At 40.3% G+C, this 15,357-nt stretch overlaps 2 protein-coding genes and 1 long non-coding RNA gene across 4 annotated transcripts; all 3 read left to right on the top strand.

Moving 5' to 3' along the window:
* The first annotated feature begins 3,241 nt into the window (after window positions 1-3,241).
* On the top strand, window positions 3,242-8,456 carry prps1b (phosphoribosyl pyrophosphate synthetase 1B). 2 transcript variants are annotated; one of them, XM_061079429.1, is made up of 7 exons: window positions 3,242-3,511; window positions 3,692-3,875; window positions 5,038-5,136; window positions 5,397-5,521; window positions 5,724-5,897; window positions 6,121-6,280; window positions 7,384-8,456. In XM_061079429.1, exons 1-7 carry the CDS (start codon window positions 3,390-3,392, stop codon window positions 7,474-7,476), a joined length of 957 nt encoding a protein of 318 aa, XP_060935412.1. In that variant the 5' UTR covers window positions 3,242-3,389; the 3' UTR covers window positions 7,477-8,456. The 2 variants fall into 2 exon arrangements, with proteins under 2 accessions (XP_060935412.1, XP_060935411.1); XM_061079428.1 differs by having other exon boundaries at window positions 3,692-3,881.
* Window positions 8,457-10,115: 1,659 nt separating this feature from the next.
* On the top strand, window positions 10,116-10,988 carry LOC133011383 (solute carrier family 25 member 53-like). Its single transcript, XM_061079115.1, has one exon. The coding sequence runs from the start codon at window positions 10,116-10,118 to the stop codon at window positions 10,986-10,988; it is 873 nt and encodes a 290-aa protein (XP_060935098.1).
* A 1,364-nt stretch (window positions 10,989-12,352) lies between these two features.
* Window positions 12,353-14,696, top strand: LOC133011716 (uncharacterized). Its single transcript, XR_009680764.1, has 3 exons — window positions 12,353-12,442; window positions 13,394-13,511; window positions 14,234-14,696. It is a non-coding gene; the product is annotated as an uncharacterized LOC133011716 (long non-coding RNA).
* Window positions 14,697-15,357: the final 661 nt, after the last annotated feature.

Here is a 15,357-nt window from a genome sequence, read left to right as displayed (position 1 = left end):
AAAATGCGTAGTCTGAAGCGTTGGTTGGTTAGATGGTGATGTGTTTGTTTGTTGAAATATCTAACTGTTGTAATACAAAATGGAGATCTCTGTTGGCTATGTTAACAGTGTCTGGCATACTGATACAAGAGTACAAATGAAAGTGACAGTCTTGGAAAATAACCATTGAAAGACAAGTCAGTCATACAGTATTAAACTATACTGACTGACAGAAGCCCATTCTCTCACTTTAACAGAGCAGGTATGAAAGACCTGTTCAGGGCAGACAATGTAGCAGAGACCCAAGTCACAGTCTTATCCACTGTACAGTAATGAGTCTTGTTACCTCACTCAGCTGTAGAGAAGGAATACCCACACTGTACACTGATAATGCACAGAGTGTATTTTACACCTTCACTGACCACTAGCTCACATGCATCCCACATGTTGTGAATCATAGTTTTAAACATAGCCATTCACTTGCAAGTGAGTAAGCGTATCGCTATAGGACTTTGCACAACCTCTGAAATTAGCTCTGAAGTTGAAATTTACCTATTTAAATGTTGGATTCAGCATTGTTTTATTCACTCTGCTGCTGAAAAACTCACTTGAGTCCGCAACACCAGTTTTACATAATTCATCTCCTCAAGGTTTAAGCTTATACGTTTCAAAAGACCCTTGTTTTTATTCAGGTTTTCAGATACAATATAACAAATTTGCTTTCTATGTGCTGTAATACATTGTGCAATCTAGCAACTATATAAGAAACACACAAAAGTAGTTTTCTATGTATTTTAATAAAACTAACACATCTGTTTCTTGTCTGAAATCTCCTTTGTGTCTCATCCTCTTGTTATTCCTGGATATTAATCACAGAGGCTTTATAGTTGTGCTGGCCTAACATGTATAATGGACACACTGTTAAGAGAAAGTGCTGTGAAACCAACTTAATAGTGGCAACAGGGCTACAAAATACTAACTATATATTTATTTTGAAAATTAAATGTATTTATTGGTCAGTCCTTTGGGATTTATGTCAAACTTTTTTTGTAATATTGTTTTGTAATCATCCACCCTGACAAATGGCATTTGACTGAATAATCTGTGAATCAAGGGATTTCACTGTTTGGAAATTAATTTGAAAATTTAAATTTAAATCAAACTTACTAATGTTTCATATTGAATCATCATTATAAAACAATAATGGTATTAATTTAATTGTACGTAATCTTTTTTTCATGTTATCTTTTAGTACTGCTGCAATTTTCAGCCAGTTACACGTTTTGTAAATAATGATAAATATCTCTTAAATTGTATCTGTAATTCCTTTTTCCACTCACAGTTGAACAGTAAAAACAAATAAAGCCCACTTATAATACTTTTCATTTTATACTGACAATTGAATCTTCAATATGAAAAGGTAATTATGATATCAGCTTTGTTGCACTCTCCTTGGTTTCAGTGGCCATACTTGGTGTTGAAAAGCACTCTCTTTTAACAGTGTTTCCTTTGCAATTGATGTGGCACTTTCCATAACCATACGCAGTGTGTTCTCCTTCACTGTACTGCATGTCTTTCCCGCTACTTTCTGGGCCATATACTTTGACCATCGAAGGTTTGTTCAGAAAATGTTCCTATTTTAAAGTGGAAAACCAGACAAGAATGAAAGACTGTGGTGGCAACATGTCAATGTTTTGCAAATAATATTCAATATGGAAAATGTATTATTCTACACTGTTATGTAAATAATAAGATACAAAATATTTGAGAGACTAAGACATACTTTTAAAGAATTACTTGTAACATTAAGATTTATCGAACCTCTGTATTTTGTAAAAAGGACAAGATTAAACATGTCTGTAAGGTAATTATTTATAGTAGTAATGTAACATAGACACTAATAGCAAATCATATATTTTAAAGAGTATATTATGAGTATAAAGCATGGGACATGTTTATTTTTATAAACCAAAATGTCAGACAGTGTTCTTTCATCAACACTTGAACATTTGAACATTACAGTAAAAATTATCTGTGGTTGTCATTGTTTCTTTGCAAAACTGTGTGGATTTGTCTGTGCTTCATTCACATGATGAGTCCGCCATGGCTGAATCCATTGTTTCTTTTTGTGCCCCTGTTCATTCCTGTTTTTTATTTACTGTCAATGATCTTGTCGTCACTGTGGTCTTATGTCTGTGTACAAAGTTAACTCATGTTTTAAGAGCAATAAAGTATATTATATAAACTCTTTCAGAGAATTTGGAAATGACATTGCATGCAGAGAACCGGTGGTAGTAACAGCATGTCAATTAGAATTACTTCAAACAAATGTCATGCAGATCTGCAGCAGGATCTTACTGTTACCTTTGGCAAGAACTGCCGTTGACTCACAAAATGAAACACTTTAGTTTTTTGGGGGGGTATTTACAGTAAAGAGAAGTAAATTTAAAATGGGATTTTCTGAGTTGTTTGTGTGAGTGCTATTTGAAAATAGGATTGTATCTAAGCCCAGTACCAGCCAGTGTACCTCTTGGCCTAAACCAAACAGAAGATAATCCAGTGAAAATATAACTGTCTGTGGATGTAACTCTAGAGTAAAACACACACAATTTAACCCACTTAAACATGAGGTAATATGCCACGTTAACTGTTGTAAGTTTATGCACGGTAGAGATTTCCATGTGTCTCGGTAGGACGATGTCAGATTTGAATTAAAAGGGAATTCAGAATCATTAAGCTGCTTTGGATTCAGAGTCCTAGTTTTACGCATGGTGGCTCACTGTGACAGGTGAATAAAACTCAGCGATTGTTGATGTCATTAGCAAACACCTGTTTCCTACTTTGTCCACCTGTGAAATGTCTTCACAGAAAAGACACGATGGAGTTAAATTAGCAGTGCTGTCCCTGCGTGTTTCATTCTTACCTCTGGAAGACACTGCACTTTATTATAGCCAGTCCGTAATCTCACCATGTAGACTCTGGGGTCCTGAAGGGATTAATTAATCATATTTAAGAGCTAATAAACATGTTTTAAAAATAAACCATTTACCAGAGGCATTTAAATGTACAACCGGAGGATAAGAGGCAGCTAAAACCTGTTTTTATCTTGTCTACTTGTATTTTTAGCTTACTCGTTGTGCTCATTAGCTAAAGTGGCTCAGCGCGCTCCCGCTGATCTATGCTCGGGGGCGGAGTGACGTCACCGCGGCGTGGACGTAAAGCGAAAGCGTGCGCGCCGCTCGGGGAGGATGGACAGCCTGCCACACGCACGCACGACATGTGGGGGAACGTAATGGTGGAGAGGTAGAGAAACAAGCTCCAGCTCCGAGACAGTCGAGCGAGTCCCAGTCGCCACCGCCGACTCTTCGCCCTCCGCCGGCAGCGCCCGCCACCCCGGACTGAACGACAACATGCCGAACATCAAAATATTCAGCGGGAGCTCACATCCGGACCTGTCGCAGAAGATAGCCGACCGCCTGGGGCTGGAGCTGGGGAAGGTCGTCACCAAGAAATTCAGCAACCAGGAGACGTGGTGAGTTGTTAGCCTGCTGTTGTTTCATGCTAGCTGACAGCCGCTCTGCTAATTCCGAGCAAGGAGCTGGGATGGGACAACGTGATGAGCCAGCGTCCATTAGTTCCCAGCACCTTGCACACCAGACTGACGCGCACACGCCTGCCATTGATCTGTGTGTGTTGCTTGTCGCCCTGGCAGCGTGGAGATCGGGGAGAGCGTGCGTGGGGAGGATGTGTACATCGTGCAGAGCGGCTGTGGCGAGATCAACGACAACCTGATGGAGCTGCTGATCATGATCAACGCCTGCAAGATCGCCTCGGCCTCCAGGGTCACGGCTGTCATCCCCTGCTTCCCCTACGCCCGGCAGGACAAGAAGGACAAGGTGGGGGTGAGGGACATGTCTACTTACTTCTGTCATGCCATTTGCCATCCAGCATCATGACAAGAAGCTTGGCTTGCACCCATGTCTATCAACAAAAGCTGAACGAGGCTTATTTGCTTTATTATTTGTGTTGTTTGTTTGCCGCTCCCTTCGTTCTGTGTTCTCTGAGGAATGGTAGTAACAGGATGTCAATTAGAATGACTTAAAACAAATGTCATGCTGACCTGCTGCAGGGTCTATTTGTATCGTTTGTTTTCCGTTCCCTTCGTTCTGTGTGCTCTGAGGAATCGACTGCACTTCCCGTCTCATGCTTCTCCTGGATGATCCCACATCATTTGAATCATCCTGCATGACTGGAATGCCCTGCATGTTTAAGACCTGTATCTTTTAATGTTATGACAAATGTTATGAACAATAATTGCTATATTTTTGCTCTGCTCTTATCTACTGTCATTGATCTTGTCGTCACTGTGGTTCTTATGTCTGTGTACAAAGTTAACTCGTGTTTCAAGAGCGATAAAGTATGTTTTATATAAACTCTTTCAGATAATTTTGGAAATGACATCGCATGCAGAGAACCGGTGCTAGTAACAGGATGTCAATTAGAATGACTTAAAACAAATGTCATGCAGATCTGCAGCAGGGTCTATTTGTATCGTTTGTTTGCCGCTCCCTTCTTTCTGTGAGCTCTGAGGAATCAACTGCACTTCCCATCTCATGCTTCTCCTGAACGATCCCACATCATTTGAATCATGCTGCATGACTGGAATGCTCTGCATGTTTAAAAAACAAATCTAAATGTGTATCTTTATAAGTAGAAGGGATCTTTTGATATTAAGAGGAATGTTGTTAAGAGTAATTGCTATATTTTTGCTCTGCTCTTTGAATATACTTGGCATGATGCGGGAAAATATAAAGTGAAAGACTGAATCGGTTTAGCATTTACACAGTGGAGTTTTTTTACTTTGTTAAATATTGAGTGACGATATTAATGGATGCAAAGGAATTTGTCACATTAATACACTGAGGTCTATAGTTATATTTGTATGGCAATATAATTGACTGATTTGTTACGCTCTCAGTTTAGTGTTATTTTTAGAAGCTAGCCATGCTTGCCAGTTCACTTACTCCATGTGACTGAAGAGATCTATTTTCATCGTAGAGCCGTGCTCCTATCTCTGCCAAGTTGGTGGCCAACATGTTGTCGGTCTCAGGCGCCGACCATATCATCACCATGGACTTGCACGCCTCACAGATACAGGTGAGCGACCCAGAATGGGACCTTAACAGAAATGCATCACCATCTTGCCATTAATCAGTCCTTAGGGTTATATATTTTGTGTATGTGTTCTAAACCAGCTTGTTCTTGATTTTGGAGATAATGTTAGAAACTAGACTCTCCTTGCCTAACTTTTATATTTCAGCAAAGGGAGAGAGGAGCCTTCTATTCCTGCTAGGCACCTAGTGGACGTTTAGCTCCTCCTACCCCAGTCTATTTATCTGTTTTAATCTTTCTTCCAGGGATTCTTTGATATCCCAGTTGATAACTTGTATGCAGAGCCAGCGGTGCTGAAATGGATCAAGGAGAACATCCCTGAATGGAAAAATTGTGTCATCGTCTCACCTGATGCAGGAGGAGCCAAAAGGTATGCGTGCTGGGCCATTGACTATAGGTTTCCACCCTTGTGCATAGCTTAGTCTCAATACATCTAGTTCACTCAAGGTTAAACTTTTGTTGACTGAACTTATCTCTGACGGGGCTCAAATTTAACTTGTACATTCACTGTTTTATACACTTTGTTATCCACACCAGCTGTAACTCATGGACATAACTCTTTCTTCTTGCAGGGTCACCTCTATAGCTGACCGGCTGAACGTGGACTTTGCTCTAATTCACAAGGAGAGGAAAAAAGCCAACGAGGTAGACCGCATGGTTCTCGTTGGAGATGTGACGGATCGGGTAGCCATTCTAGTTGATGACATGGCAGACACATGTGGCACAGTCTGCCATGCTGCTGACAAGTAAGCCTCATCTATTTTTTACTGTTAAAAAGTAAATTTGGAACTTTACAGCATAAGAGAGAACTTGACTACAGTCAGGTGGAGGACTGTGGTTACTGTGGACTGGGTGTCAAACTAACATACAAAGAGATCAATAACTGAATTTCATATAGGGACCTCTGTTCCCCAATATATCCATGGATCGGGAGGTATGTAATTCTTGTCTGTTTTTATCCCCATATAGACTAATTTCTGCCGGTGCCACCAAGGTGTATGCTATCCTTACCCATGGCATCTTCTCTGGCCCAGCTATCTCACGTATCAACAATGCCTGCTTTGAAGCGGTGGTTGTCACCAATACGATCCCTCAGGAGGAGAAGATAAAACACTGTCCCAAAATTCAGGTCAGAATACCATATTTTCTTCTGTCTTATGCAAGTGTACAACTAGTTATTACTTGTCTGTAGCAAGATTGCAAAAACTACTGTACCAATTACCATAACATTTTGAGGCTGATCCATCTAAATGGGGGAGGGTCAGGGATATATATATATATATATATAATATTTTTTTTTATTCAGTTTCTATATCTATGGCTGAAAGGCAATAGCAGAGTCAGTTACGGAACCAAAGGAAGCACATTACACTCTTCTTCTTCGCCACGTTGACTTATGAGTGATCATAGTCAGGGTTTTAGCTCTTTTGTTTCAACCAGGCTGGTCAGACAAGCTGCTGCTACAGTAGGCCTTCTCAAGGTTGGGTTTTTCACTGCTCTCCTTTGTGACCTTAACTTTAGTCAGAGATGCAGTTTCAGAAGGGTGTGTCATTGGGAGTGAAACCAAAGCAGAGTTTATCTCTGAACTACATGCTGGCCCCTGATAAAAAAGGAAAAACGAAACTGCAGCTAACAGCAAGATTCACAACGAATAATCGACAATGGACCTAAAAGCACTTTAACACATTTGAGCATCTGGCACAAATGGACAATGTGTGACTGATCTTCTTTTTCATTCAGTTTATTGGCAGGTGGTAACCAACGTCAAGGAGTTTGATACACCGATGTTGTACATTGTAATTGCATAACATCTTTAGTGGTGCTAATAACTGCATCTTCCACATTCCCAGCAATTAAGGAACATGTCACTTGCGCATTCCACTCTATGATAGAGCTCCATTGTTGTCCAAAAAAAATACAGGAGTGAGCAGATGACATGTTCCTTAATTACTTTGAAAGTGGAAAATGGGGGTTTGCCTTGGTGGTGGTTTGCTCCCTGATGGGCCTTCTAGGTTTGATTGATTGTCTTTGTTGATGTAAAAACAAAAACATTTAATTTCTTAAAAAGTGGACGTTGTGATTTATGAACTAAACATGCAAATCCTTAACTTCCGAGACTATTATGGTTTTGTTGTGGTTTTCTGTTTTATTTTGTAGAAGACCTGCATATAGCATCAATGGTCTGTCAGTTGTCCAGTTTTCCTCACAACTTCCCATCTTCTCTACCTCCAGGTCATTGACATCTCCATGATCCTTGCAGAGGCCATCCGTAGAACTCACAACGGCGAGTCGGTGTCGTACCTGTTCAGCCATGTCCCCTTGTAACAAGTGGTATATAAACTTTTGTGCTGTTACACCAAATAAGAGGGAGTTTCCCCAACCACAACACAACCATTATCAAAGATGTTCAGCTAACTAACCATAAAAAAAGAAAACATAATCAAAAGGAATGATTTTGTTCTGTTGTGTCTGTTACTAATGCTGATCCCCCTCTCCCTTGAGTTCCTCTGGCCTATGAGGAGTGTCCCTTTGTGTTCAAAGCACCAGCTTATTTATTGTACATGGATGAATACGTTTATCCAAGACAAACTTTGTCTGCTTCATAACATAAGTCAGAGCTTCTCCTGACCATTTCTTCCTCTCAGGGAGTCCCTTCAGTCTGTTGTCAAAGAGATTGAATCATTCTTCCTGACAGGTCCCAGTGGTCAAGAGAAGCATCTGGCAAATAAAGCTGTTACAGTGCTTTTTTGTTACTATGAAAGAGTGTAGGTTTTCATGTTGCACTTATATCTTCTGCTGATTACAATATAATGAAGTGAATGTGTACGGAACTAGTTTACAGTGCCACTGAAGCTCCACTCAACCAAGAGTGCCTCAACAGCCTGAAATGAAATTACTTTTTCCACCTGTCTTTCACCCTCTCAACCTCAGATTTATATTTATTTTGTCACTGGAAGAAGAGCGTGCACGTTTCCAAACAGGCTGGAGACGTTTGGGGATGTTTCTTTCAGCTCTTGAGGTGCCCTCATTGAGTGGGGTTTGCCAAGTGTCCAGGATTTATCCTTTCTATAGAGAAGCTGTCAGGTTTTTAGCTTGGGGTCTCTGCGGGCTGGAGCTTCCTTCAGAAATTTCACCTGCTTTTTTCTTCTCTCTCTCTCTCTCCCTGTGTTTTTGTATGTCAGGAGGAAGGTTTTGTCATTAATGTGCATATTCCAAGTGTTTGTGTTTACTTTTTCAGTAGGCTGAATGCGCCAGATATCTGAGGGTGTGTTCTTAATAAAATTGAATATGCATAAAATCTTAAACACTGGTTGTTGTGTTACTTATGTGATTGTCTTAAACTATATAGCCTATTTTTATAAATGCATTAGTAAAATGTGTTTATTGAAAAGGACACATTTCAGAACATACCACTATAAACCACCAACAGCCTTGAGCCCATATTTGATAAATGGATGTTCAAGTATAATGGTGCAATTAAAACAATCAACAAGATAAATATAGGATCAAATGTAGCTTCAAGGAAAACACTCGATTATGGTAGGTGGAATTGGAATCAAGGAATTAGCGATGCAGTAATAAATGATAATCACGATTCAGATATGAAATAAACATTGTATTTTTACAAAAAAATTTAAAAGCTATAAATACAGAAATTATTAGAAAACAATATATGATTTATACAATCAATGAGATTAAATACAATACATAAAATAATGGATTACAAATTAATCAAAAATATATAATAGTATATGATTGTTTTATATAACGTAATGATGGTAAATATTTATAGAGAGATGAGAATTACAACTGTTATTTTTTCTATAGTGTTTTGGACTGAAGACATTCAGTGTGACGATGTAAGTGCAGTCAGTGATGTGATAATGAATGATTTCCTGTCTCATGCAGGACCACATAAGAGCAGCTGTGTTTTCGCCGGACTCGCCCTTATTCTTAACAGGGGGGGTTAAAGCGAAGGGTGAAGCAACCAATCCCAGAGCAGAAGACGTCGCCGGTCTTGACCAATAGCTATCTTCGAAAAAGCGGGCCAATCGCAGCCAGTGCACCGAGAGAATTATCCTCCATCCGAGTTGACAGCTATATTTTCGGCTGGAAACAGAGACCGGAATCGAACGTGTGTGAATATGAACGGAAATCACTGATCACTGTGGTTAGGGTCAGACAGGAAGGAAATTAAAGTCGACACGACGCTCCACATATACCTGACTGTTTTACTGACCTTGCGATAGCACACGGGGTGAGTCAATGTCTCTTTCTTATATGTTTGTGATGACATTACATACCAGATGTTTTTTTAAGTGCCATTTATTTGAAATTCGACGTGTGATCCTCTTTCATTTTCATTTTCATCGACACTCTCCTCCCTGCCTTATAGCTTACCAGAAACGTAAAAGGCACCACAAAAATGCCTTATCCTCTGCTCCTTTATTTACTTTCATTAATGAAAGTTCAAGTCATGCTCCATTACCCCCTGCCATCAGACTAGGACCATGCATGGGTGAAATTAATATGTTGATCATTCACAAGATAAGTCTCTGTGGAAGATAAAATAGTTTTTTTATTTCAATCATCTTTCATTATCTGCCTCAATATGACTGTCCTCCCTACACCTATATATGCAGATTCGATGTGTCAGATTTAGGAAAGAGGGATCTTTTGGCAGAAACTATATAAATTAATCCTAGTGATAATTTCATCAATTATTTTTTTTTAAATTTTGGTTGGTTTCATCTAAATTATACAAATTGTTGTTTACTTTACCCTAGATTGCGCCCTTTATGTTTTAAATTCTTGATATTTATCTCTAATAATAATTTATCTCTAATAGGTTTTTATTTAGGTGTGAAATGTCTATGTGTGATCATCATCCATTTTCAGTTTCATTATGAATGGGTGCGTACCTGATATGATCTCTGTTCCTCATTCCTACCTATAGCTTAAGCATGAAACCAAGTCCTGACCCCGAAGAAGAGGGAGAGGGCCTCGGGCACTCAAAGTTTAACATCCATTGCTTCCTGAATGGAGGGATGTCCACCTTCCTCCCCACCCTTGTTGCTTTCCCTGTCTACAAGACTGTTTTCCGTCAGCAAATCAACAACCAACCTTTTCCCGAGGCAGTGGGTGAGCTCTTCAGAGAGGGACCTAGGAAGCTCTACAGGGGCGTGGGGCCACCATTACTAATGCAGACACTGAAGGGCACCCTGCTGTTCGGTCTTCAGGAAGCTATCCTCCACCAACTCTCGCTATCCTCCCAAAGTGTCATCTCCACCTCGGCCCTGCCTGCTCTGGCTGGGTTTGGTGCCGGTCTGGTGGAAGCTGTGGTGTTTACTCCCTTTGAGCGTGTGCAAAATGTGTTGCAGGATGGCCGGAACTACCGTGATCTTCCCACCCTGAAGAGCGTTCTTGTCAGGCTGAGGGCACAGAGGCTGACCCTTGGGTACTACAGAGCCTTCCTGCCCATCGCGGCCCGCAATGCTCTTGGTTGCTCCATCTACTTTGGTCTGAAGGGGCCCGTAAGTGCTGCTGTGGCGGGAGAGTGGTGCCATCCTATGGCTTCCTCTTTTATATCAGGGGCGCTGACTTCCCTAGCAAGCAGCTTGTCAATCTACCCGCTCTCTGTGCTGGTGGCAAACATGCAGGCACAGCCGGTAGGAGAGGTGAAAGGGGTCATGGCTTCATGGAGGATGCTGTGGATGTCTCGGGAGCAGAGTGTGGCTCTGCTTTACCGAGGAGGCTCCCTTGTTATTTTCAGATCTTGCATCACATGGGGAATCACCACTGCTCTCTATGACAGACAGCGGAAACTCTCGGGCTGAGAAGACGTGGAGGATCTCTCTGAGAGATATCTAATTTCCAGGTTAAACTAGTCTCTTTGAATTGATTTTCAAATATAATATTACTGTGGCCATTCTCCCTTGAAAATATCCCAAGACCTAATTTTGTCCTTGTGCAAGTGCCTCATCCAGTCAACAGGAGTCCAGCAAGTGTGATCGATCATCTGTTTCAAACCAGCAAACACTGCTGAATCCACAAGCCAAAGTTAACGCACCACTGCCAGGACCTGAGCCCATGTCTCTGAGATGGTGGGTGAGGAGTATAGCATATGGTGCTAGGGAATCACAATTGCCTTGTATTTTCATTTTTCATAAAGGGGAAATTCAGCTAAAACTCAATCTCAGTTTATGGAACCACAGCATGTGAAAATGTCCTCTGCAGCTTTTGATGAGAATTTATGTCATTTATAAGCTTGAAGACAACTTTATAACCGAAAGTCTGTATAACGAAATGTGTATTTTGTTGGTGGGTTATTTGCAAGGCATGGAGGGTCTAGCAAAAGGTTGCATTATAGGGAAAAGTGAGAGCTGTCATTTTTTGGAGCAGAGTCTTAAACGGGACCAAAGTCAGGATATCTCATATTCTGCTGCTTTATTTAATTCCAGTCAGTATCATGCGGTTGAATGAATGTTACAGTTACATAGTCAAGTTTTTATGTTTTTAAAATAGGATTTGTTGAATTAAAGTGCTGTTACAAGTACGTTATGACTCAGGGGTCAGCACTGGTACCTCACAGCATGACGGTCCTGGCCAAGAATCCGAATCGGGCAGTATATCACTCTGTCAATCCACACAGGGTGTATCCTGCCTCTTGCCTGGTGTGGGACATGCTCCATTACCCTCTGCAATCAGACTAGGACCATGCATGGATGAAATAAATATGTTTATTATTCACAAAATATGTCTCAGTGAAAGATAAATCGTCCACAGTCTGTCTGTAATCTCAGTGTATACATGTAAATCGACAGAGAATAACTGTCCAAAGAAAGTGCATTAATAAACTTATCTTATCTAACATTCCCTGAAGTGGATTCTGTTGTGTCTTCGCCGTTCACACACTATTCTGGAGGATTTTTTTTTGGACAGATTGTGTTATATTGTAATAAGTCCACTAGATGGTACTGTGTTAAAAACAGAAAACAACATGAAATCATCTACTCCATCAACAATGGGAGCTCAGTGGGCTGAAGCCGGGGCCAGGGGCGGACGAAAGGTGCAGAAGGAGCAACCCATAATATCTCCTGGAAGCCAGACAGGGAGGGGAGGGTGTCCAAATAGCACTCCCCCTGTGGGCTAGCCAATGGGAGATGGAGAATGGCTTTACACATAGGCTTGCAGAAGGGCGTGTTGTCTCTATTTAAACCGTTGGCTTTGCACGGATTACACAGACGCATCCTACCTGTAGAGGACATTATCACTGCGCAGCCTTCACCAGGTAAACCAAGCTGGATCCCTTTTCAATCATGCATTTAAAAAGCGTTATTACTCATAAGACTTTCTTCTATCTATTAGAGTGTATAGTGGTTATGCAACATTCCTGGTATACACCATGCTGATACTCTTACTGTAGTGCTTATTTTTCTGTTCTTCTGTAGGGCGTGTATAGGGTACTGTACCTGAAGGCGCTGCATTCCTTTGCATGCAAAAACTCACTGTGTTTTATTATTGCACTTAGCTTTTTGCTGCGATTTACAATGTGAAGGTGTAGAATATTATTATAATATTATAGGCTACCTGGCACTGTGTCTAAATGCAATCTCTGGATTTCTTTGGATTTATGCAAAACCATGAGCAGAATAAACTGCATTAAAAATGGACTTTTGGATTTAGTCAATTCCTGTGGGAAAGAATTTATGTCGTTTAAACATTCAAATTTAGATTTTGTTCCTTCAATGCTGTTATCTTATCCCTCCAGGTGTTTGTTTGATATTAAGCAAATCTCTTCAATGATCACATGTACATGTAAATAATTATACAACATATGTCAGTAATAACCAGGTCTTTCTTGTGGAACTGAATACTTGTAAGTAACAGTGCCATGAAATATGACACCACATTAGAGCTGTTTGTTCATTGTGCGCAGGTAGGTGGTAAAGTGCATGTTGTTTCTTGCGACTGGTTACCTAATTCCAGAGTTCGGTCCAGGCCTGTATTTTTTAACTGAGGTGTGGCTGGATTGGTAAACATGAATGGACACGCACTGCAGATAACATCTTCATTGATGAAACGATAGTGGCCTCATGCTTTCTCATGCTTTCTTTGCAGCATAATCTGATGCCCTCTCAGTCAAAAATCTATGTTTTGATCCGAATTATAATTTCTGTTCTCTCTCTCTCTCTCTCTCTCTCTCTCTCTCTCTCTCTCTCTCTCCCATTTTCTCCATTAGAACTCTTTCAACATGGAAGGGAAACCCACTAAGGTCAATGCTGAGGTCGAGCATTTTGACAAATGTAAACTAAAACCGACTACTACAAAAGAAAAAAATTGTATTCCAACCAAGAAAGGTAGGTGTAAAGAAGTGTGCTCTTAATGAAAATCCATGTTATCAAGCCTCCATCCAGGTTTTGCCTTCTCCTTAGCTCATTGGTCAACATAGTCAGCGCCTCCCTGTCTGTAGTGAACCTCAACTGCAAACAGTGCATTGCTGATTAACTGGAGCAGCACACCTTGCTACCTGAGTGTGGTTCCTTAGTGCCAGCATGTTCACAAGAAACACAAAACCCAACTTTATCCACCTATTACAAGATTTATTTCTGCTCTGGAGGAGATGGAGTTTTGTATGTGAAAGTGCTCGTCCTTTCCTTCCAGAGGCTGAGAGGCTCCCAGCTGACTAACAATCCCAACCGACTGGTATGTCAGTGGGAAAGCAGCAGCAGCATCAGCACACACTGCTCAAATCGTTAACTTTGAATTTAACATACAATAAGAGAAAGCCCAAACACAGTGTGGAACGCGAAGGGTGTGGCAAGCAACCACTGAGTTGCTTTCTGAGAAATGAAGGAACCAGTTTTGTTGGAGATCAAAAGCCTTTGAGCTACACTATTCAACAGGAGTGCTTCGGATTATGATTGTTCTGTGGTGTGTGCATCAGATTTGAGGTTTTAAAATAGATAATACAATAATACAATATTGCAATGTGTAAAGATATCAGTTTGTTTTCTTGTCCTGACAACATCCAGACTCATACTGATTACCTCATTTGTGTTTCTGCCTTGTGATCACACAGACATTGAAGATGAGAAGAAAGAACAGGAAAAACCTTAACTTCTTTAAAATGTAAAGAAGTAACCAAACATGCCTGCCATGATTCCTCTTCTCCACGCCTGACCCCTTACGTGCCAGTACACCAGTCAGGAAGCCTGCCCATCATCTCCGCCTCTGCCTCTGTTTTCCACGCTGCTATGTTTGATTATAAATGGTGTTTGGGTTGATGCTACGGGAAGAAAATTGGTCTGTGATACCAAAGTAAATGAATTCAATAGATGTATTTTCCGGGCTTTTTTCCATGCAATGACGTAAAAGACAGTAATAAAGATATGACAGGGTGTAGCTTAAATCCAACCAACATGAACAACTGTATCAATGGAAATCCATCAAAGCTCCTGCTGTGTTAACAATACCACAGGTATACTGCCAAATCGTGCCATAAAAAAAATAGTTTTATTCAAATAAAAAAATCAATGTTAAAATGTTTTGCTTGAGTTGTATTTGTGTATATTTGATCAAACTGTCCTTCGCAGTGTCATATTAAGTTCAGGAATTTATTAGCAAATATAACATCATATAAAAAAATATAACATATTTATTAGGACAAGATTGTTTCTAATGGACATTAGTGGAAAACAAAAATAAAAATAACTATAATAAACACTTGTCCATACTCAGTTATTTCAAAATGTTTCCTAATTCTCGTGTAAGATGATGTGAGATTGATATTTCAGCATTGTCAATCATATAAGTGTATTTTGGTCAGACTTTTGCAAGGACAAAATATAGTTTCCAACACAAAACTGCCGCCAAGAAAATAAATTGTGAGAAACGGGTCTATTAATTAACGTGATGATTTGTAATGAAGAGTCTATTGGGCGGGGTACATCCTGGACAGCATCACAGGACTGAGACAAACAACTATTCATGCTCACATTCACATTGACAAACGATTTAAAGTCTCTCCATGGCATGAACTGTGGGAGGAAGCCGGAAGAAAACCCACTCACACAGGGGAGAACATGCAAACTCCACACAAAAATCCCTCGAGCAAACAACTAACCAACACAAATGATTTACAGAAATTTAATATTGGAAGTCACAGGACGTGCTCGGAAAGAATTCATCATCACTTTCCTCATG

The sequence above is a fragment of the Limanda limanda genome, chromosome 10 (assembly GCF_963576545.1).
Source record: "Limanda limanda chromosome 10, fLimLim1.1, whole genome shotgun sequence".
NCBI lineage: Eukaryota > Metazoa > Chordata > Actinopteri > Pleuronectiformes > Pleuronectidae > Limanda > Limanda limanda.
Note: the sequence above shows the minus strand (reverse complement) of the source record. Positions and strands in the feature narration are given on the sequence as shown.

Bases quoted from the DNA above. Each gene is read 5' to 3' on its own strand.
- prps1b (XM_061079428.1), top strand. From the start codon at position 3,390: ATGCCGAACATCAAAATATTCAGCGGGAGCTCACATCCGGACCTGTCG. The intron at 3,882-5,037 runs GTGAGGGACATG...TTTTCATCGTAG, and splicing joins ACAAGAAGGACAAGGTGGGG to AGCCGTGCTCCTATCTCTGC. The intron at 5,522-5,723 runs GTATGCGTGCTG...TTCTTCTTGCAG, and splicing joins GATGCAGGAGGAGCCAAAAG to GGTCACCTCTATAGCTGACC.
- LOC133011383 (XM_061079115.1), top strand. From the start codon at position 10,116: ATGAAACCAAGTCCTGACCCCGAAGAAGAGGGAGAGGGCCTCGGGCAC.